General features: G+C 35.0%; 3 protein-coding genes and 1 long non-coding RNA gene across 7 annotated transcripts in view; 3 read left to right on the forward strand and 1 right to left on the reverse strand.

The window, feature by feature from the left end:
* LOC125278287 overlaps window positions 1–5,221 on the forward strand; it is a 41,609-nt gene extending 36,388 nt beyond the window's left edge. Inside the window, exons 4-5 of the long non-coding RNA XR_007187079.1 lie at window positions 635–714; window positions 5,098–5,221. This is a non-coding gene — a long non-coding RNA (uncharacterized LOC125278287). The remainder of the gene's footprint in view (window positions 1–634; window positions 715–5,097) is intronic.
* nmbr (neuromedin B receptor) lies at window positions 730–10,532 on the reverse strand. The gene is made up of 3 exons (XM_048207332.1): window positions 9,811–10,532; window positions 5,963–6,308; window positions 730–2,080 (listed from the first exon to the last, which is right to left on the reverse strand). Exons 1-3 carry the CDS (start codon window positions 10,197–10,199, stop codon window positions 1,697–1,699), a joined length of 1,119 nt encoding a protein of 372 aa, XP_048063289.1. The 5' UTR covers window positions 10,200–10,532; the 3' UTR covers window positions 730–1,696.
* Window positions 10,533–12,973: 2,441 nt separating this feature from the next.
* gje1a (gap junction protein epsilon 1a) lies at window positions 12,974–17,740 on the forward strand. Of its 2 annotated transcripts, XM_048207331.1 has the most exons (4): window positions 12,977–13,278; window positions 13,376–13,513; window positions 14,397–14,579; window positions 16,171–17,740. In XM_048207331.1, exons 2-4 carry the CDS (start codon window positions 13,484–13,486, stop codon window positions 16,570–16,572), a joined length of 615 nt encoding a protein of 204 aa, XP_048063288.1. In that variant the 5' UTR covers window positions 12,977–13,278; window positions 13,376–13,483; the 3' UTR covers window positions 16,573–17,740. The 2 variants fall into 2 exon arrangements, with proteins under 2 accessions (XP_048063287.1, XP_048063288.1); XM_048207330.1 differs by having other exon boundaries at window positions 12,974–14,286.
* A 379-nt stretch (window positions 17,741–18,119) lies between these two features.
* Window positions 18,120–24,202, forward strand: part of vta1 (vesicle (multivesicular body) trafficking 1) — a 40,531-nt gene continuing 34,448 nt past the window's right edge. For 2 of the 3 annotated variants that reach the window (XR_007187080.1, XM_048207334.1), the window contains exon 1: window positions 18,120–18,327. Coding sequence is in view for 2 of the 3 variants with exons in the window: in XM_048207334.1 (XP_048063291.1) it covers window positions 18,237–18,327 (91 nt within the window). In the remaining variant the exon portion in view is untranslated. The remainder of the gene's footprint in view (window positions 18,328–24,202) is intronic. The other variant, XM_048207333.1, reaches the window with a different exon arrangement.

The raw sequence follows: 24,202 nt of genomic DNA on the forward strand, positions 1-24,202 counted from the left end.
ACTATGCAGGGTTAAAAAAAAGTTGAAATTGTACTTAGGTATGTGTACTATAAAAATATTACATAAAGTCAAAGTCTCTATCCACAAACATACTTGAGTGAAAAGTTTCCACATTTAATTGTTCTCTGTATGTAAAAAACAAAACAAAAAAACTTTAAAACAGACCTGTGGATTCAGTGGACATTTTCTTTTTAAAGTAGCCTGACTTTGATGCTGAGCAAACTGAGCAAATCCAATTTTTTCATCTTTTTTTATGTCTTTACTTTTATTTGACACAAGTCAAGCGTCAGGCAAGTCACATTAATTTTCAGCATAGTTAAAAAGCATTGCTTTAGGTCAAAGATTCTGTGTTGAGAAGGCAAATTATTGTAATTAGTTATCACTAATTACATTTTCCATTAAAATGGATTTCATCGTTTTGAAGAAAAGTTAATTAAAATTCTTTAAAATGTCATTTGACTTGTTCAGTAAGAGAGACCAAAATGTGATGAACAATGATATATAATTTAAAGGTTTGAATGAAATTGCGAGCAGTAAAATGTGTGTGTGTAAGTGGCGCAAGATCACAAAAAGCTCACTGAACACACTGGCACAAAATCATGTCATGTCATAGATTGATGCTTCATTTTTGCAGGTTTGGGACCTCATGAAAGGCTTAAAACATGACTGCCTTTTTCAGTCCGGATTTCTGGTGACAGTCACTACAGATTATAGGTAATATTTCCACCTCACAACTGTATGATTATTCTACACCATTAGATGTGGACACAAAGCACTCCAAACAAAAATGATTTAAAGATGATATACTGCAATGCAGTGATTAAGAGGATAACAATTGCTGGTGAATGATACACAGCATGCATTATTGACATTAGTCTGCCATAATGATCTTGGCATTCCTGTGACTCATATATCGGAAGGTACAGGGGAACGTGTCTGAGAAATTTATATTCATGTTGAATCCTAATCTGGTTATGCATATATTAATCTAATCACCACAGTTTACCCTTGAGTGTGTGACCTGTCTGATCTATCATAGTAGACATTAACATTCACTGGAAAGAGCCATGTCTATGCTCCCGTTACTCCTAAATTGAATATATTGTGAATATATTGTCTATGTATGAGAAATAGAATGCGATCGTAGGCAACGTAAATGATTTCAGTGATATCTTTGTAATACGGTTGTCCTCCTGGTGAAATCAAAACTGCTTTACCAAACATTCATTTACTATATTAAGTGCACTTTCCATCGATTAAAGTCAAATTTTCATCATTTGTCTGGATGAAAAAGGAAATTTGATTGAGCTGAAAAGCAAACTTGCCATTATACAATAATGGAATAATAACTTTAGTCCAATCTTTTGTACAGATCTGATATTTTATACAGGCAGAAATTGTGTTTTGCTTGAGGAGAAATAGAATTAGTCTTCAGTTATCAGTGGGATATCCATTCCTTCTGTTTGCAATAAGAATAATGTTTCAAAAATAAAGCAGATTTCATTCTGGGGCTCAAGCGACACTGCAACCGTTGGAAAAAAAAACATACATGCAATATTTACAACAGTAATCCTTTTGTATTCTCTGCTTCAATAACCACCCATTTACCCAGCTGGGTCACCAAACACTTCAGTTGAACCTAAATGTGAGTCACCAACCCTTAAGATCAGGTTTTGATCTGTTCAGAGAACAGATGCTAAATGCAGACTCCTGGTTTTTGGCCGTGCCCGTTGGCCACGGCAGGTGTGCTCTTCCTGATGGAGGTCATGCGGATAGCAGAAGTGCTCTGGAGGTAGCTGGTGTTGCGCTCTTGGTATTTGCGCTGCCTGCACAGCAGCTGGTTGTTGAAATGCCTTCGGAAGCTCTCGCTCAGCAAGTACAGGGCAAATGGGTTCATGCAGGAGCTGGAGAAACTCAACACTCTTGCCACAAGCGTGATGATGAGGTGTGACAGCGAAGAGTCGATCTGCAGATAATTGAAGGAGCGGTACATGTAGAGAACGTGGTTGGGGAACCAGCACAGCACGAAGAGGCCCACGAACACCAGAACGATCTTGGCTAGGCGCTTTCTCGTTTCCGTCTCAGAAGAGAGAAGGAGAAAAGTTGACAGATAAGACCACTCAATAAAGCATGAGGCGCATTTTAGATGAAGAAAAGGTCAATAAACAGGCATGCAAGTTCAGTAGTACATCCTCTAGCCTGATTCTGAACCCAGTAATTGATTGTCATTTGCTGGAATCGAGTTTAGTTCTTGCAGGTGTTCTGGTTAGCAATTTATGTTTCAGCAGTTTATGTTTTATTGGTCAAAAGTTTTGAATCATTAAAGGGTTAGTTTACCCAAAAATGAAATTTCTGTCATTAATTACTCACCCTCATGTCATTCCACACATGTAAGACCTTCGTTCATCTTCAGAACACAAATTAACCCTTAAATGCATGACTGTTTCGCCAATCATTCTTACATATTCGGGTCTTTATCGACCCGGATCTATATCTAACACGGAAGGATCTCTACCTGTCGTGATAATATAAAACTCCTCTGATATTAGAGTAACAATTACAGAAGAATAAAATAAATTGTATTTTGTTACCTTTTGGAGCTTGAAAGGGCTCCGTTTGAGCAGATGTTTTATGCCATCACCACTGTCCTCATCAGAGCTCATTTCCCAGTAAATTCAGCAAATAATGGGCTAGTTTTATGTTTGAGGTCGCGAATATGAGCCCATTCGCGATCTCAAACATATTCTCAAACGATATAATTTTCAACATCTTCAAAATCAATATTTTGAACGCTAACACTGTTCATCCAGTGACAGTTACAGTCATGTTTGATTGCGTTCAGTACTTGCTCTGCAGTAAATCGCTGAGCCATTTCATGTTTTGCTTATTCTTTCGTTTTCTGTCTGAATTAATCATCACTTCATCGTTGTGTATCAGACATTGCCACCTTGTAGAATAAAGGTGAATTACACTTATTCAGTCATCTAAAATTCAGTTATTGTTGTGCAGAAAAAATATACGTACACTGATACACACCTCGGGTCTTTAGCGACCCTATACAATTTTTACAAAAAATGAATTCATAAATAGGCATTCTTTTATAGTTTTATGATTTTTTTCTTGTTATATTCTTTATAATGAATTGATTGAGGAATACCAAGAAGGTTGAAGTCTAACTTTAAAAAAATGAATGAGGAGGAGGGTAGTGAATGACATCCCGGGTCACTAAAGACCCGAGGTATGCATTTAAGGGTTCAGATATTTTTGATGAAATCTGAGGGTATCTGAACAACACATAGGCAGCAACGTCATTGCACCTTGTCTAGAAAAGTCTAGAAAAGTAGTTAAAAACATGGTTAAAATAAACAATGTGACTAAAGTGGTTCAACCTTAATGTTATTAAGTGACGAGAAAAAAAAAGAAAGAAAAAATATCAACTTTATTCAACAATTTGAATCATTGTCATACATAGTGAACTCAGTGCAGGCTTGCTTGTTTTAGGTCCGAACGCCTACTCGTTACTATATAAGACTTCATTACTATATTATAAGCTTTGAGACAAGTAATTTAACACCGTCTCTCATCTCGTGACACTTTGAAGACTATGCTGTGCGCGTTCATGTGTTTTGAAGGAGGAGTGGCTTTGGAGACGCTCTGAAGGGAGGCTGAGATCTTATGCTTTCAAAGCTAGCTTGCAATTGCTAGCCTCTCCGAAATTGCCTACCCTACCTTTAAGGAGCAAAACTGTTTTCAACATTGATAATAATAATAAATGTTTCTTGAGCATCAAATCAGCATATAAGAAAGATTTCTGAAGGATCATGTGACACTGAAAACTGGAGTAATGATGCTGAATATTCAGGTTTGACATCACAGGAATACATTAAATTTTAAAATAGAAAACGGTTTATTTTAAACTGTAATAATATTTTACAATATTCATGTTTTATTCATCAAATATTGAGACTTCTTTCAAAAACCAAAATATCATAATTAACTGGTAGTGTGTTGGTTTGCACTTTAAATTCATCTTATTCTTACAAAAGAATAGATCTTTTGTTTTCCACAGAAATCATACAGATGTGTTCTGAGATTCTGCAGTACTGATAATGCATAATTTCCACTGTTCATTGAAGTACATACAGTGCAATACAAGAGAATATATCCCAAGCTGTTCATGCGTTCAGAAAAAAGAATGATAGATGGATGAACAAGACTGATTTGTCTCTTGAAATGTTTAATTACTCATAACCAAAAGAGATAAGACCAATGGTGAACTTTAACTAGGATGATATATTGTATTATCAAGGGCAAGAGGGAGCAGAGAATAGCTGCCTTGAAACAGCTGCTGAAAGAGAATATTAACAAGAATATCTGTCATCCTTAAGGACCCTTGGCAAAATGCTTAACTGATGATTCACAGCCCAGCAAAAGATAAAGTGCCCTGTCTCAAAAAACTGTCTAGGGAGCATTTTGTGAAGGGTGTCCCTCAGTTCAGCAAAGGCTCATTTTATTCTTTCTCTTAAAATGTTTATGGTTTGGCTCTTGGGGAAGAAATCTTATCTTAAATCATCATAAAAGGGCCAATTCCAATTAGAACAGCTGTTATGCAAATCGACATTTAATTGTAAATAACGAGTATGGGTTGTATGCCTTCAGATTCAATTCCTGAATTTGAATGGAATTCGTATTAAAGCTGCAGTTTGTAAATTTTGTCTCTGTCGCCATCTCTGTTTGAAACCTGCAATTGCAGTTATTTGCAGAATTATCATCTTTTTTGTGCATTTTAGTCTCTTTACTTCAAAATTGTACCTGTCATTCAATGAGTTACTTAATTTCTTTGTAATTATTTGTCAAATTTACTAGAAATTTCTAAGTGAAAATGTTTTAAATTAAATCTTACATTTTTTGTATAAGATCAGACTTGCTTGTTTTAGGTCCGAACGCCCACTCATTACTATGTATGACAACGGTTCAAATTGTTGAATAAAATTGTTATTTTTGCGCACAAAAAGTATTCTCGTCACTTCATAACATTAAGGTTGAACAACTTTAGTCACTTTGTTTATTTTAACCATGTTTTTACTACTTTTCTAGACCTCAAAAGGTGCGAAGACAGTGCTGCCTATGTGTGGTTCAGATAACCTCGGATTTCATCAAAAATATCTTAATTTGTGTTCCAAAGATGAACGAAGGTCTTATGGGTGTGGAACGACATGAGGGTGAGTAATTAATGACAGAATTTTCATTTCTGGGTGAACTAACCCCTTAAGGTTTTTTTAATGGTTTTGAAAGATGTCTGTTGTGCTCAGCAAGGCTGCATTTATTTGATTAAATATACAGTAAAATATTAATATTGTAAAATGCTATTACAATTTAACATAACTGTAAAAATAAATGAAAATAACTTGAAAATTGAAAATTTTACCCTTCATTCAATGAGTTACTTCATTTCTTTGTAATTATTTGTCAAATTTACTAGAAATTTCTAAGTGAAAATGTTTTAAATTACATCTTAAATTTTTTGTATAAGTGTATAAGAGTAATCTTGGGTTGACAACTTGTTTGACAGTTTAAAAAATCGATTTGAAAAAAATCTTATTTTATAGATTGATTGATTGAGTGATTGATTGATTGATTTTTCCTGTTGTTCCAAATGTCATTACAACTTCTTATGAGGTCTGGCCAATCGAACCAAAATTCACGCTTATTCTTAAATTTTGAAATTCGCACAACCCAACCAATTACCCCATGAAGCACATTTCAGGTTAACCGTTTTTCAGTGTGCTTACATTGACAAATCCGAAAGATCTGTGCTCTTATCTCAACTGTGATATTTAAATCATGATTGATGGAAAATGCACAACAATCTGCTATGCCTGAAGAAGAACTTGTTTTGACAAACACAGAATATTGGCATTCAAGCGTGTGAGCTTTACGCTCTTCCCCTGGAACCTCTTACCTGTCTTTTGGAGTGCTCACTAATCTCACCTGGCATATCATGAGCACTCTTGATAAGCGTCCTCGCGATGTGGTAGTAGTAAACAGAGATAATGCTCAGAGGGATGAGGAAGTAGACGAGGAATATCATAATCGAGTGAATCTTGGGATGCATCTCGTTGGAGCGTGGATACGGCACACAAGCGGTGAACGTCATGTTCTTGTCTGGCATATGAACCACCTGTGAAAACACCGCCTCAGGGATAGCCAGCAGTACAGAGACAACCCATATAGTGATGGCCTTCAAGCAGGTCCAGAACACTGCGCTGGAGGTCTGGATGTCCATGGGATTCACAATAGCTTTGTGTCTAAGAGAAACATATGTGAAGAATTGTCAGCACACAGACTGCTGTGTCTTTCATCCAGGTTGAGGATGGATGAAAGAGAAAATTGCCTTGTTTATCATCAATTTATCATAGCTTGAGGGAAAACACTGTGTTCTTATCTGTCAGATTTGATTGTGTGCTGAGGTTTGTAGTTATTCCACATCAGGATGTGTGCCTGTTTATACTAGACCTCTTATTATTGAAACAACAGTTTGAGATGGGTGTTTTAACTGTAACATCTCAATTTTCTATTCAGTTAAGCCCTGGGTATACTTCTTTTTTTTTACACGTACACACACAGTTGAACGCACAGCCTTGCAAAGTATACTTCACTTGATTCGTACGCATGCACAGTTTTGAGAAATCTCTCATCACGAGTTACAACCCATATAAATATACAGTCAAGCCAAAAATTATTCAGACACAAGATATCATTTTTTTATATTTTTTTACTTGTGGGTGCAGGACACTATAGTTCATTAATGTAAGCGAGGATAGAAAAATAAACTGTGACATATTATACCCAAACATTCTTCATACAGTAAAATTGATGATAATTTGGGACCAAATTTTTTTTCTGACACTTTGACCTGACTAGCTTTTGCTTAAGTGTTATCTGACACAATTTAACTTACCATTTTTAAACTATAGTGAATAAACTGTAATAATGAATGAAATGTTCACAGTGTCTGAATACATTTTGGTTTGACTGTATTTGTATTCTTTCATACTAGAGATGTACAAATGACAGTACTTTCTAACCTCTTTGCACAATCTCTCGTCTATATACCCCTCCATTGTATCTGTAGCTTGCATGTGTTCCGTCTGTTCCGTTTATGTAGTTTTTCATCAAATACCTTGTGAATCGATGCCCCAGGGCAGGGTTCCCACATTGTGGACAAACTAATTACTGCAAAAAAATTAAATGCTCATGTGCGACCTGCGCACAAAGTACACGTGGTAACAAAAAAATGGCGGTGCGCATACAGTACGCGTGTACTCTTCTGATGACGAAATTCACGTCACATGCACTGTATGCTTAAAAGTGAAGTATACTTTGGGTTTTACATACCATGACTGTTCTATGTTAATAAAATTACTGCTGCATGTCGTCATACAGGGATATATTTATCTTATTGAAAAAGCATGTATGTATGTATGTATGTATTTATATATATATATATATATATATATATATATATATATATGTATATGTATATATATATATATATGTATGTATGTATGTATGTATGTATGTATTTATATATATGTTTGTGTGTATAATTAAAACATGGCAATAAAGGTTGGTCCTTTTCAAGCCATTAACAGGTATATACTATCTATCTATCTATCTATCTATCTATCTATCTATCTATCTATATATAATAATAATAATATAATAATATATAAAATATTGCTTGAACCTAAAAAAAACAACTTTAAACTGGATTAGCAATACAAAGTCTAAAACTACATGATCAAAGTCATAAATGATTCATCTCTGTTTTTCTCCCAAAAGAAAAGCTGTCCTATAGGAAATACGATATTTCCTGTGCACATCTTTCCGACATTCTGCTGCAGCTGCAAAGAAGGTACACAAAAGTAAAGTACACAAAAACCAATATAGAAAATTCATGGTGGAAAATTGGTTGCTTTTGTTCCAAGGAAATTGTCTATTTTCTCCTATTGACAAACCGGCACGGTTTGATCAATTCGACAGTATCCTTTAGACATTCTACTGCCATCATCTCTAAGGTAAATGGAAATCTCATATGACAGCATCCTCGCCCTGACTTCTCTCCTCCACCAGGTTTCAGTGCCCCGGGCTGGCTTTTTCCTCTCTCAATGAGCACAGACTGCCCTGCCTGAGGCATGGGTTAGCTGGGGAGTGCCGCAATCACAGCTTGATTTCTCCCAGAGTAAACAAGTGAACGTACTGTATAAACCGACTAACATGCAAATGAACTTGATTGTATTTCATGCATGACTGTGAAGTAAGTGCTATGTTGAGTAAGTGCTAATCTTCAAAACTGTCATCTGATTGATGATGCAAATAGTCTGTTTTCTGTTGCTTTTTTATCACGGCAAGCTAGCCAATGCACTTTGTTCCGTCCTCTGGAAGACGCTTCTGAAATCTATCGTTTTAGACTTAATTCCTTTGGGCAGGAGATTCATTATCACAAGTAGCTGACCATTAACTACATTTTGTGTCACAATTGTCGTTTTGGGGAATGGGACTGTTAATGCAGCCAACAAATCAATAGCACTGCTTGGACCCCAGGGTGGTGGCATAATCACTGTGGCACAAATGAACTTTCAGGTGCTCCAAACAACAAACAGACAGAGCAACAAATAAGGCTAGGAAAGGTCATCACCTTTAGCTGGGGCCCTCAAGCACTGAGACAAGGATAAGACAGAATGAAACAGAGCGGACATTTGCCACCTTCACGACAGATCCTCAGCCACATTTTTAATGCCCTTTCACAGACTAATTAGAAATTAGCTTGTCAATTAATAATATGAAGTCGTAAGTCATTATTTAGGATTTGAAGCACTGTATGAAAACCTCAAATTCTGCAGACACCCCTTTCAGTTGAAGTTTATGCAAAGGAATATTTGGGAATTATGGTCCCAATGTATATGCAGATTTTCTTGAATGAACAATCAGTTTTTCTAAGCTTTATCCCAAACTCACCTCTTTTGGCTATAATGATGTCTCTGCTATTTACAGCATCCTTGGTCCAATTTGGCTATGAAAATGCTGCATTTCTATAATAAAATTCATGCGGTGTGAGTAAATCAGAATAATGATGTCAGGGGTTTGCTGTACAGATGACTTCCAGCCTTCAAAACAATATTTATGTGTACAGAAAGTATGAAAACAAACTACCTAATAAATCTTTCATTATCTGTCCAAATCTGTGCTCTGCGCACACCTAACCCCATCACTCTGTGTAATGTCAGAGAAATGAACGGCATCTTTGTTGTTGAGAAATATATCTGAGTCATGAATCAAATGTAATACAGAATCCCTTCAGGCTGTTTGCCAAATGGTTTATGATATCTACAGCATCAAGATTAATTACTCTGTGAATCAAAGTAGTTTGCTTTTGCTTTCAGCTACAGGTGCTTAATGAGGAATTGTATACTGCTTAATGAGCTAAAACAGTAACTACAGACCTAATGTTGTATATATGTATTGTATTATATATAATTTATAACTATATAAAACTATAGTTATAGTTTTATAACTAGGCTATATGTGTGTGTGTGTATATATATATATATATATATATATATATATATATATATATATATATATATATATATATATATATATATATATATAAAAGACACACACAATGTCTTGTTTGTTTCAGTGGTTAAACATTGTCGTCATCTTCACAGTAGTGAATGTGGCAGTGATTTAATGATTTCAGTTCATTCAGGATTTTTTTTTTTTTTTTTTTTTTTTTTCCCTTACCTGTCTGCGCTGAGTGCCGTGAGGGTGAACACAGAGACTCCGACCGAGGTGAGCTGGATCACCGGGATCATCTTGCAAGCCACCGTTCCAAAAATCCACTCTTCATAGAAATACCTAAACGCGTCCACTGGTACACAAGTGACCAAAAGCAGAACATCTCCCACAGCCAGGCTGGAGATGAAAATGTTTGGTACACTTCGCATTGCGCTGGTGGTGATGAATATTTTCACAAGAGTGATGTTGCCCAGTAAACCAACCGTTATGATAAATATATAAACCGACGGGATAACGCATCGAATGATGAAATGCGCCGTTTCCCCTCCATCTGATGTCCAGTCATCTGTGAAGTTCTCATAGGCTGAGGTATTCTCAGAGAAAGTGTGATCCATATTTCGGTTTAGTAGTTAGAAAGCAATGGAGATAAAATAAATAAATGGCTGTAAAAAGTTGCCCTGCTTGCTAGGAGAGAGAAAGAGAGAGGTGCTGTCCGCAAAACTTAGTGCTGAAATGAGCGATGTCTTCAGCCTCGTCCCTAAAAGTTGACTGGCTTCTTTGACAGGCAGGAACAAGTAAAGGGGGAGCCTATGGCAAGCCATCTTAACATTTAATCATTTAAACTAACTATTATATACCTAATTATTTAATACCTATTTCAGACTACTAGTAAGAAATCCAATAGTGACTTGTAGGCTATCGTTTACAGTTTCTCATTTAACTAGTTAATTCGGTAACACTTTACAATAAGGTTTATTTGTTAACATTAGTTAATGCGTTAACTATCGTGAACTAACCATGAGCAAATACATTTGTTACTGTATTTGTTAATCTTTGTTAACGTTAGTTAATAAAAATCCAGCATTGTTTGTTCATGTCAGTTCACAGTGCAGTAAACTAATGTTTACAAATACAACTCATGATTTTAATAATGTATTAGTAAATGATGAAGTAAACATTAACAAAAATGCTGTAGAAATACAGTTCTTTATTAGTTCGTGTTAACTAGTTAACCAATGAACCTTATTATAAAGTGTTACTGTTAATTTATACTTGTATTACAGTAATTAATTCTTTGCCACTAGTCATTACTATGATACACTTCCTACTAGTGTATATTCAAGTTGATTCTCCAGTTTTACTTTTAACTTGGATTCATTAGAAAACTAGTACTGGAAACATTATATTATTAAAGGAATAAATGTTAAATTGGCTTGCCATAAGAGCCACCAATAATGCAGTGTTGCAGAGCGCAGCACCAAACTATCTATCTATCTATCTATCTATCTATCTATCTATCTATCTATCTATCTATCTATCTATCTATCTATCTATCTATCTATCTATCTATCTATCTATCTATCTATCTATCTATCGTGTTAATTCCCCATCTTCCACACCACATTCACCTTTCTGGTTTTTAAAGTGTATTTATTTCTTTCATAACAAAATAAATAAATAAATAAAAACCCATATCTGAAAGAATGATGTTGGTCATGAGACGAAGTCGCACATTAGTAGCGCAAACTGGAATTGTGCTTTCTGGACTCGTCAGGTGCAGCTTTTGTCCGCGCGCGCTCCCTTATCGGAGTTCAGCTGGAGCTCTTTAATGCTCATTCTATGACTCGCAGGGGGATTTACCGGGGGAAGAATTGCAATAAATACGTAATCAGAAAAACCAACTGGGTCTGAACAACTAGAGTAGAAAAACAGGTATTTGAAAAAGAGAGGGAGTAAAGTTCTCCAGTCCCTTGCAAAAAAAATATGGCGCAAAGCCTGTGGGGAAGACTTTATTTGTTTGTGTCGCGTGTCACTGGAGATTTTAAACACAGAATTACATAGAGTAAGGAGATTTCTTATTATTCAAACCTCCATTTTAGATTTGCTTTCTCATCCTTATTACAAACAGACAGCAAACAGACATTTATGCATTAAGTGATGATGACAAAGGTTGCTTGTCCAGACAGATCTTGAAATCGGATTTTCATTTGGCCTTGGTCTCAGAAAAAAAAAAAAAAAAAAAAAAATTCATAGTCCTGTCTTGGTTTTTGCTTTTGGTCTGTGCAACCTGTTCTTGCGCCATGATGCTGAATATAGAGGCTTTTAACCCTCGGTAGTGTCATTTTAAAAGGCTGAATTCAAACTTACAGCAATTTATTCAGGCATGATGGAGTATTTTGACAACTTTTACTGGTTCTGCTCTGCTTAAAGATCAGCCAAGGGATACCCGAATGAGTTTCAGACTACAAATGAAAAGCAGCACAAGTCACTGCCCCACTCTATCTTTATTCATCCTCTTGACTTGCATTGTTGCTCACCTTGACTCACACCTTGAGAGCAGAATTTCTATTACCTAATGTGTGTTATTTTAATTATCTAAGTGTGTGTGTGTGTGTGTGTGTGTGTGTGTGTGTGTGTGTGAACTTGTATCCAGAAGACCCCACAAAGATATATGAAAGATATGCAATGTTTGACTTTGTGGGGTCCTTTAATTGGATGTTTTAACATATATATATATATATATATATATAGTGTGTGTGTGTGTGTGTGTGTGTGTGTGTGTGTGTGTGTGTGTGTGTGTGTGAACTTGTATCCAGAAGACCCCACAAAGATATATGAAAGATATGCAATGTTTGACTTTGTGGGGTCCTTTAATTGGATGTTTTAACATATATATATATATATATATATATAGTGTGTGTGTGTGTGTGTGTGTGTGTGTGTGTGTGTGTGTGTGTGTGTGTGTGTTTACCACAACACATGTTGTCTGATGTATATGTGGCTTCTGGTAATAGGCTAAATGAATATAATTCTGCACTGATTTGGGTTGCATGAGGTAATGTCATGTTGAGTCAGTGACATCTGCTGGCATTTATGACGCTCTTGAAAAAATTAATTACAGAAGAATGTAGACTATTGAACTATTTTCTGCAGTAAGTTAGTTAACAGGTGACCTTATGGCTTTCCTTCACCATTATCTAAAATCAGCACTGAAGCATATCTGTTTTATGAAAAGGTCTTTGTGCTAACTTTCTTTTTTGTTCAAGTATTCAAGGTTCCTTTTAATGAGACTTTTTTTTTTTACACCCTTTCCAGAGATAGAAAATGAAATAATTCAGAAATTGAAAACTTTTCATTAGATTTGTAGGCTATTCAAGTTTTTTAAATTGCATTTTATTTATTTATTACATCAGATGTGGTGGGAAAATCAGTGTACTTTTATTTTAAAAGAAATGGGAAAATTGCGTTTTTATTTCAATGCATGTAACGATATAAATAGACAAACCCATTCCAAACATCAGAACATCTAAACTCATATAATGGAGTCCTCAATCACGCCATTGATCTCTACGAGCTAACAAACAATCAAAGCACGGTCATATATGAAGCATCACTTTGATTGACAGCTATGCTTGCGTGGGCACCACGTGCGCAATGACCGTATGACCGCCAGACCCCAGTACTCTTATTTCGGTAATTAGCATCTCTGTGGCCATAATGATCTATTCTTTGCTACGTTTCTTTGATGTCTTGCCTGTCTGTTTGCTCTTTGGTTTATGACTCGAAAAAGCTCGCCGTCAGAAAGGCGCCCCCAACATGCTGCTTTTCCAGCAGGTCTGTCTTTCCCTCGGGACGCAGTGACATGAGAGCAGGACCTCGGTTCTGATTAAGAAGGGGGATGAACAGCACTCCGCCTGGATTACGGTTGGTGTGTGGACTTTTAATCGACGATTTAACGTTTGTGAAACGTTTCTTACCGTGTGAACGTTTCTCGTGCTGTTTTAGAGGAAACACTACTGGGAAGTCTAGAGAAACTTTCAGTAGGCCTGTTACGTTAGCTGTTATCAGAGATGGATAATGTAGTACAGATATATGTTAAAAAGAAAAACAGTTTTTATTTAAACAATTATATAGATAACTATAAGTTATAGGTGTCTGGAAACCCTTCTAAGAACCTCAGAATCCCGGGATATCACTGCTTAACCAGTTTTCAAATTGTTCAACAAAAGGCTTGAATTCAATTGCCTGTTTAAGGAATTATGAATATATTTGTTAACCTGTTAATTGTTGTTTTCCATTATGTGATCTGCTCAGTGATACAATTGCATTTTGTTGCAATTGTCAGGTTTGCCCTGCTCTATTGTGAGATACAAGAGTTGTTTTTTCGCTGACATAGTTGAATAGGGATTAGCCTATGGGCTGACCACATGTCCTGTGGCCTTTGTCAGGTTCCTTTTTTTGTTTTTTTTGTTTGTTTTTTTGCACTGAGTGAGTAAATTGATGAAGGCACTGTGGGTAAAAGAGACTGCACTGACAAGGGGTTTCTAAAGCGAAAGGTCATTTTGAGGTTCAGAATTGCTATCTGCCTCTGCCCGAAGCCAGAAGACTGGCAATGATGGTGACAAGCAACCATAGAATGCTGCAGAGCTGTGAAGCCAAATTATGTCTTTAAACTACATCAAAAACTTTTATGAAGGATGTGTAAGTATGCAGTCTAAAAAATTTTACCTTGTATGCAAAATTAGAGATATATTGTGTTTGAAAATGGTTTTAATGAATGCGTGTTAAGGTCTCTTCTTTGCATCTTTCAGCTCAGGCCTCCGACGGTGATAGGCCAGTTCCACACGCTGTTTTTCGGCTCTGTGCGTACGTTTTTCCTTGGAGTCCTTGGATTCGCCGTCTATGGCAATGAGGCCCTCCACTTCAGCTGTGATCCGGACAAAAGGGAATTAAACCTTTACTGTTACAACCAGTTCAGGCCTATAACACCTCAGGTAAAAGTGTATATGGATTAATAATCTAATAATCTAAATCAAAATATGTGTGAAATGAGAACCAAAAGTGACCGTGGATGTATGGAAGTAGTAAGAAAGAAAGAAAGAAAAAAGATGAATTCTAGGAAACTCTAACAGCTTTTGCTGATCAAGCCATGTAACTGTAAGATTTGGAACTTATTTAACTTAATCTGTCATTTCCACTGCATGAAGTTTACTACTCTTTTCTACTATGTCTTAATACTATTTCAGAAAGCAGATAATCAAAACCTGAATGTAAAACTCAATTGTATTTCAGTGAATATGAGAAGCTGATAGTGAAAATGTATTATGGCCTATAATCTCTTTTAATTTTTTGCTGGAAACTTAAATAAAAAACATATCAGAGGGCAACAATGACAAAAACAAGCTTCAAGTCACCATGAAATCATTGAAACAATTCTTATTTTTTATGGAATATTTATTATAAATGATTTATTTTGTGCACATCATTTTTTTCTTTAATTCATTTATAATCTTTAATTAAAATAACTTCCCCTCATTCTTGTAGCGACATCCCTTCTCTTCTCTGATGATGTGTTTACTGGCACGAAGGCGGGACAACCTGTCACTCACATGACATCACAGCAATAGCAAACCATAACAATCCAATCAATTCCTGATGGAAAATATTAAAGGGTTAGTTCACCAAAAAATGAAAATTCTGTCATTTATTACTCACCCTCATGCCGTTCCACACCCGTAAGACCTTCGTTTATCTTCAGAGCACAAATTAAGATATTTTAGTTGAAATCCGATGGCTCCGTGATGCCTCCATAGGGAGCAATGGACACTTCCTCTCTCAAGATCCATAAAGGTACTAAAAACACATTTAAATCAGTTCATGTGAGTGCAGTGGTTCAATATTAATATTATAAAGCGAGGAGAATATTTTTGGGGCGCCAAAAAAACAAAATAACGACTTATTTAGTGATGGCCGATTTCAAAACACTGCTTCATGAAGCTTCAGAGCACAATGAATCAGTGTATCGAATCATGATTCAGATTGCGTGTCAAACTGCCAACGGCTGAAATCACGTGACTTTGGCTCTCTCCGAACAGCAGATTCGATACACTAATTCATTATGCTCCGATGCTTCATGAAGCAGTGTTTTGAAATCGGCCATCACTAAATAAGTCGTTATTTTGTTTTTTTTGTTTTTGGTGCTCCAAAAATATTCTCCTCGCTTTATAATATTAATATTGAACCACTGTACTCACATGAACTGATTTAAATATGTTTTTAGTACCTTTATGGATCTTGAGAGAGGAAGTCTCCATTGCTCCCTATGGAGGCCTCACGGAGCTATCAGATTTCAACTAAAATATCTTAATTTGTGTTCTGAAGATTAACGAAGGTCTTACGGGTGTGGAACGGCATGAGGGTAAGTAATAAATGACAGAATTTTAATTTTTGGGTGAACTAACCCTTTAAGTCCTGCCCTACATTGTCTTGTTTGAGAAGCTGCTTCACTCAGATATACATCACAACTTCCATTTCATGACATTTTTAAAGACAGCAAAGTAACATAAAATGTAATTTTTTTTGTAGGTATTCTGGGCGTTGCAGCTAGTCTCTGTCTTGGTACCTGGAGCTGTGTTCCATCTTTATGCCGCCTGTAAAAATATAGACCAGGAGGAGATCCTTCAGCGACCGATGTCCACAGTCTTCTACATCATCTCTGTCCTGTTGAGAATAATTCTGGAAGTCTTAGCATTTTGGCTTCAGAGCCACCTCTTTGGGTTCCTGGTTGATCCTATTTACATGTGCGACGCCAGTGCCCTCGCGAAGATCTTCAGCATCTCAAAGTGTATGGTCCCTGAACACTTCGAGAAGACTATCTTCCTCAGTGCGATGTACACCTTTACCATCATCACCATACTCCTCTGTATCGCTGAGATTTTTGAGATTCTGTTCCGAAGACTTGGCTATTTAAACCGGCCAGTGTCTTGAGAATTTAGAAAACGATGTTTGTTTTTATGTCTTCTATGGGTCTCTGAATGACAGACAGGACATAAACCCACATACCTCTGGACTTTCTGATGGTAGATACAGAAAGACATGTTTTTAACTAGACAATTTATTATTATATCATTTATATTATAATTTTTTATATAATTTATTATATAATTTATTGGAAAAAACAAAACAAGCCTAATTAATGACAAGGGACTCTTAATATTTTTAGTTATAAGCCTAAATAAGTTGCTTCTCTAGCAGGGGAAACTTAAATATATTTATTTTTTTCATATATTAACTTATGTAAGCTAATCTAAACCCAGTATTTAGTAAGTAATTAATCTCTGCAATATTATTTCATATTTAGAGTTATACTTTATATTGAAATACTACACAGATTGCAAGTACTATTTTGACAAATATTCTTTGATTTAAATGATTCATTCATTCTTAAAAGGGAATAAGGAAGAATAAGTTCATGCAACATAGCATTAATTTCTAAAAACATTTTTGATTGGTCAGTGGTACTGCACAACTTAGTATTGATAGTATATTCATCATGGTGTTGATTTCCATATAGTTTTGAGTCCATTTGAGAATTATCTTGTGTGTTTGTAGTATTTGTATCTGTACATTTCATCAGGCATCCATCCAACTTTTGTTATTATTCTCAGCTAAGTGTTTCATCTCAGGTACAAAATGGCATACTGTGAAATTTATTTTAGTGTCAGCAGGTAACTATTTATTATAAGAACATGATTTATGCATTATAGAAACATCCGACAGCAGGTCTGGCCTGCACATCTTCTCACAGTTGCCTTCCCACTGTTTCAACACCACAGCTGTTGGAGTAATAGCTTTTGTATTATGTTTAGAGAGTTCATCATTTATATTATTATTATCATTTTATTTATTTATTTTTTTTGATCACCAGTGTCTATGGGATTTATGATATGATTATGCATGAAGATCTTCATATGGGTAACAAAATTGGTGCATATATTATGACTGCCATAATGTATTATCAGTCTAGGGAAATATTTAGTGTTAAGTAACTCATAGTCAGAATAAACAGAACTGCTTGTGAATTTACAGGACTCTGTCTGATACAATGCTTTCAAAATGTTTGTGAAGTTTCAATCAAGTAAAAATGTTTAAAATAGTTGTCGCTCTTTTTTTTTTTTTGTCACCCACCATACCATATCACTGATATTTACACATATTATGAGATGAAAACAAAAAAAGCTAAACTGCTGATTATTATAACTTTATTAATGTAAATAAATAGCACAAGGACAGAAGAACAAAACATTTTTGAATATTTTTCAGGTAATATAGCCTATAATTAATTAAAACAAGTAATATAGTATGACAAATGAATTACAAATGACACCTTAAAATATATGATTACTAAATAAAACTTTTTACATATTTATCTGTATATTAGTCCATATGTGTTTTTTTTTTAATGCAGAATAAAAATAATCGCTGATTTTGTCGGTCACTTCCTACTCCTCGCCTATGGAGGTCAGTAAAGGCGTGGTTGCGCGTTCACGCGAAGACGCGGAAGCAGCTCCTTCGCGAGCGCTTGTCATCTTTGTTGTTATTAGCCATTTTTCGGCTGTTGTAGAAGTTTGTAACAGTGACTTCTCTTCAGGATGGCTCTCCCACCGCAGCTGAAAGCGATCCAGCACCATTTAAGAACAGCACAGGAACACGAGAAAAGAGAACCGGTGGTCGCTTATTATTGTAAGCTTGTAAAAATATTTTGTTAGCTTGTCATATAGCAGCCCCTCCCCTCTCATTGGTTTATTAAATGTTCATAAATTCAGATTATCCCAGTATAATTCGAATAAAATGCTTTTAATCACTCTTTTTTTTATATATATATATACATGTAGTAGAAATGTTGTATTTAAAATAGTCTGTTGTGGAAGTTAGCTTAAGTTTCTTTGCTAAGCTAACTAACATCTGCTTTTTTTGAGCAAACATTTATTTTAAACTGCCTAATAGTATAGAATATTTATAAGATTTCCCAGCTGGATAGTTGTAGTTCTCCACAAACGCAGTCTTAGCGATGGCAATTTAGCTACAAATGTAGCAGGACTGGCTAACTGATTTGTTTTGAGAGGTTTGGCTGAAACTTCACTGCATCACGAGTACATCACAGACTTTCATGTGCTAGATTTAATTTAATGCTGTTCTGAGGTGTGTAGTTGAGAGGTAGTCATTCAATAAGCATCCTATTCAGTTTGTTTCTTTGTGGCAAGTTAAAAAGTGGTCAGATATGTGCTGAATCATGTAGCTTAAGGGATACTGACTAGTGCTGCCATTCTCACCACGCAGTGCTGGAAAAACAAGTTCCTTGTCCGTCCATATTGAGGTGTGTTGGGATGGAATGTGAACTGGCTAGGGAAAATTTTCCACAATCCCGCTTACAGTATATTTCTGAATGTATTTTGCTCAGAACTTGTCATTATAATGACACAATCTTTTCATTCTGCATAGGGAGGGTATCAGTGTCGTAAAGGCTTTTTTTAAGGGCTTTTGAAGGACTTTGGTACAGCGGAAGAGATGAATCATCATCTAGGTGTAGGTGTGTCAGACTTTGCATGTACATTTATTTTTAGCAATACTGTAATAGTTTTGTACAGACTTTAGTGTGACATGGATGAATTATGACCCTTTACGTCACAGGAAGGTGACCAGCCCGGACACTCAGGGGCCCCAGGGACCATCTGTAGGCCTAGAGCCTCTAGATGGTCCCCTCTTACCCATTATCCTGTAAGTCATTTGGCCTGGGTTCACGTCATGTGGTGCATGACACATGCATATTTTGTTGCCACATGCTTCTAGTGATGTCATAAAACTCTGCAGTGAAGTAGTTCTGTTGGATGTAGCTATTGCAAATTATTGTGTTATGATAATGGTAACCGTGATTTATTATGGAAAGACAGTGCCGTTGCAGTTGAAAGAAGCCAGATTGCATTTCAGCAGAATGTGAAGTTCTGGGGAATACTGAACAACTCGATAATACTGTTATAATTGAACAGCTATTATTTAGTGTGCATGTTTTGTATGCTTCCTAAAAAATTAATAAACTAAAAATGATAATTAGTACTTAAGGGACATTGTAACATGTTTGATAATGCTCACAGTATCAGATATTTCACAACAATAGCATAAGTTTAGCCTGATGGTTGCAGAGTGTAGTGTGAGGTAGATTTGTGTTTAACAGTCAGCTTGTGTTGAATGAATTATAAAATGGTTATCTGGTGGTCTTTGCTGATATTCCAGGTCTTAATTGTTTGTATTATTTGTCCCCAGTTATGTTTACCAGTTATGAAACTTTGAAAAAGCATATATTTTGTATATATTTTATACACAAGTATTTATTATGTAACTCTGATAATTACAACACAATGATGAACAGATAAGTACCTTGCAAATGTTAAAATGTGTGTATATATGTATATATATATATATATATATATATATATATATATATATATATATATATATATATATATATATATATATATATATATATATATATATATATATATATTAAATTAAATTAAATTAAATTAAATTATGTCAATTAAACATTAATGACAACTATTTTTTGGATTTTAACTAATGATCTGTTAAACTTTGTATTAGGGCTGGGCGATATATTGCATGCAATTGTCACGCGCATTTCGTCAGTAAAGCCGGTTCCCTGATTACCGCTAAATCGCCATCACCTGCTTTCAAATGGAGTGGCATTTAATAGACAGAGCCGTAGTTTACTGACAAGCTACGCAATATCGCGTTCATTATCGAAGGCGATTAATCTGTGATAATTAATGCGATATTGCGTAGCTTGTCAGTGAACTACAGCTCTGTCTTTTAAATGCCGCTCCATTTGAAAGCAGGTGTTGGCGATTTAGCGGTAATCAGGGAACCGGCTTTACTGACGAAATGCGCGTGAAAATCGCATGCGATATATCGCCCAGCCCTACTTTTTATAGTTTGTTAATGGTATCAAGTAGGGATGTGCAACATACACACACATACATACATGTATAAATTAAAAAAATATATGCATGTTTAAATAAATATATATATTTTATATTACATATAAATATATTTTATATATAAATCTAACATTTTTCTTAAATATATACATGTATGTGTCTGTATTTATATATACATAATTATTATACACAGAACACACACATATATTACGTAAACACAGACTTTTATTTTGCAAACGATTAGTCATTGCACATCCCTAATATCAAGACCGATTGTTCAGTATTTTATCTCTGAGGCACACACAACTAGGGTTGGGAATCGAAAATCAGTTCCAATTCTGGAATAGGATAAGTTCAGGAATCGGATACTTGCTATAAAATTAATTTTGATTATCGATTCATTTGTGCATTTTAATATGACTTTAAACCATTCAAGCGCAAGAAGACTTGTGTCTTCTTCTCTGTGTGCAGACATATCCAAAATGTGCACACAGAAAGCCTCCTCTCATACTGAATAGTGCGCGATACTGAACAGAGTTTTCTTCTGTCTTTTTGCACTTGAATGGACAAATACACAGATAAATGTAAAAATATCCTCATAAAGACAATCGGTTATGTCTAGTGAACGTAAACAGTTGACAAAGAAAATGCATAACAGTATATTGGATCCATGCAGCTCTTAAAGTGACAGCAGCCTAATATTCCTGCTGCCATCTCTATAACGTTAATCAAACAACAAAAGACAAAAAAAAATTTGCGGAGTCGCTATTCTTGACTGAATAACTTTTGCTGTTTGTTATTTTATTTATAAAGTGCAGTTTTATTTTAAATTTGATTAAAGTTTCGGAATTGTTAAAATTCAAACAATACCCAACCCTACACACAACCTTCCTTACATTTTTTTTTTTTATTGGCATCCTACTAAGGGAAAGTAGTCTTTGGTCATGAATAGTAGTGTTATTTGATGTTCACAGGAGTATATTATGACTGAAAGAAATACATTGTTATGTGTATACCAACTAGCCTGAGAGTTAAGAATTCATTAACATTTAATAAGTTGACTGGATGCTCCTGGAAGGTTACCAAATGTTAACATGACCACGATAATAGTTGCACGCTATACCTTAGACCTTTTTTTGCCTTACTTTCTTACTGTCATGGCAACCATTTTCCGGTAGACTGCAATCAGTATACTTGGAGTCTAACCTCATCAATGGGAGACCTCCTACTGCTCCTACAATTTTCCATTTCTGTGTAGTGAGATATTAGGTTCTTTCTTGCTGAGTCTAAATGTCAAACTTCATATTTGTTTTATGACCTGAGCAATCCATGAAGGCAAAGGGGCAACTTTAAGAAAATGTTAGACATAATCTCTCTTCTTTGTTAGGCTGTTTCTGAACTCTGAAGTAGAAAGGCAGTCCAATTACTCTCACAAAGACTACATTTAAGGCTCCAGATTAATGCCATCATGATGTTTCAGGGGCAAATACTGTAGAGAAGTTCAGTATAAATCTGTTTTGGAACTGCTTTGTCACAATTTTTTGACTTTAGTTTGTTTCTGTGTTATAGCTGGCATCTATCTAGCCCTTTGAAATGAGTGATTCCTTCTGCAGGTTCACTACCATTCAAAAGTTTTTTTGTTTTTTTTGTTTTTTTGGAAAGAATTAATACTTTTATTTAGCTAGGATGCATTAAATTGATCAAGAGATGCAGCAAAGACATGTATGATGTTGCAGAAGATTTTTATTTAATATATATAATTAAAATATATATTAATCAAACAATCCAGGAAAAAATGTATCCCATTTTACATTAACATTAAGCAGCACAGCCGTTTTTAACATTAAATAATGATTGTTTCTTGTGCACCAAATCAGCATATTAGAATGATTTCTGAAGGATCATGTGACACTGAAAACTGGAGTAATGATGCTGAAAATTCAGCTTCACCATCACAGGAATACATTACATTTTAACACGTATGTCAGTCAAAAACATTTTATTTTAAATTGTAGTAATTTTTCTGTGATTATTACTGATATTATTAATATTAAAGGGATAGTTCACCCAAAAATGAATTTTTTGTCATCACTTACTCAGCCTCATGTTGTTCCAAACCTGTATGAGTTTCTTTCTTCTGTTGAACACAAAAGAAGATATTTTGAAGAATGTTGTTAACTAGACAGTTGATGGTAGCCGTTGACTTCCATAGTATTTTTTTCCTACTATAGATGTTAACGGCTGCAGTCTGGTTAACAACATTCTTCAAAATATCATCTTTTTAGTTCAACAGAAAAAGGAAACTTTAAATGTAAATAATGACAGAATTTTTATTTTTGGGAGAACTATCCCATCACTGTATTTTTGATCAAATGATTAGGCCTCTCTGAGCACAAGAGACTTCGTTCAAAAACAAAAAATTGGGTCCCACTTTATATTAAGTGACCTTAAATAATATGTGCTTACATTTAAATGTATCATTTGATACAATGCACTTATTGTGTACATACATGTTTTTACATTGTACTTATATTTTAAAAACACATGTATGTAATTACATCTGTAATTAATTTCTGTAATTACATTTATAATTAAACTGTTGACCCATGCCTTAACCCTTACCCCTACCCTTAAACCTACCCATACCACCAAACCTGTCCCTAAAATTACCCATATCCCACCTCAAAAGCAGCAAAAGTGTTTTGCAATTCAATATAAGCCCTATAAGTACATTGTACGTATTTTTTGATGTAAGTACATAGTAGTTAAGGCCACTTAATATAAAGTGGGACCAAAAATTGAATGGTATGTCTAAGACTACTGATGGAGAAATTATAGAAAAGTGTGCCAGAACTATCTTTATAAAGTCATCATCTCAATTCATATATTTTCATATAATGTTTTAGGCTGTGTATATTCTGAGCAGATCGGTTGCTTTGTGTGTAATTGTGATGTTTTTACCAGTTCATAGTGTGAAACACTGTTGACAATTAAGTGTACATTTTAAAACCATGTATGTCAGTGTATTTTTAAACTCTTTATTCTATATTTACACTGTAAACAAATATTTTCATGATTTATCACAACATTTTTTCTTTTGTCAGATCAACTTAAATAATTAATGTGGTTCAGATAACATCATATTTTGAGTTTCTGTTGATTAAACCGATCACCTTATTTGTATTAACTCAAATTTAAGGCAACCAGGTAACTTTAAGTAAAAAGTTTTTTTTTTTTTTTTTTTTTTAGAGTGTAGTCAGTTTCCATTTGTGAATGGCTAATGTAGTGTTTGAGAACATACAATGAGGTTTCTGATTTTGAAAGTTGTTTAAAGTCAAGTTGTACTTAAGAGATTTTCCTATTAATTCTAAATAAGCATTTTCTTGAGAGGGTGAATCTAGTGTGCCACTGGAGGTCAGCATTGACATTTAAGTGAGGGAATCAGGCCTTGCTGGAATTGTTTCTGTTATTAGCTTACTGGACCCTTTTACTTGAGACTTTATCTGTTGTTTGCTTATACTCAAAGTTTTAAAATAGCAGATGATCATGGTCTGTTAAATAACTAGATGCTGATGATCTAGCAGTCTGTTATCTTATTTTTCTTC

Source organism: Megalobrama amblycephala, linkage group LG11, assembly GCF_018812025.1.
Source record: "Megalobrama amblycephala isolate DHTTF-2021 linkage group LG11, ASM1881202v1, whole genome shotgun sequence".
NCBI lineage: Eukaryota > Metazoa > Chordata > Actinopteri > Cypriniformes > Xenocyprididae > Megalobrama > Megalobrama amblycephala.

Excerpts from the sequence above, each read along its gene's own strand:
- gje1a (XM_048207330.1), top strand. The coding sequence starts at position 14,248 with ATGTCTTTAAACTACATCAAAAACTTTTATGAAGGATGT. Across the intron at positions 14,287-14,396 it reads AAAACTTTTATGAAGGATGT|CTCAGGCCTCCGACGGTGAT; the intron begins GTAAGTATGCAG and ends TGCATCTTTCAG. Across the intron at positions 14,580-16,170 it reads TCAGGCCTATAACACCTCAG|GTATTCTGGGCGTTGCAGCT; the intron begins GTAAAAGTGTAT and ends TTTTTTTTGTAG.
- nmbr (XM_048207332.1), bottom strand. The coding sequence starts at position 10,199 with ATGGATCACACTTTCTCTGAGAATACCTCAGCCTATGAGAACTTCACA. Across the intron at positions 6,309-9,810 it reads ACGGCACTCAGCGCAGACAG|ACACAAAGCTATTGTGAATC; the intron begins GTAAGGGAAAAA and ends TGTTTCTCTTAG. Across the intron at positions 2,081-5,962 it reads GTGAGCACTCCAAAAGACAG|ACGGAAACGAGAAAGCGCCT; the intron begins GTAAGAGGTTCC and ends CTCTCTTCTGAG.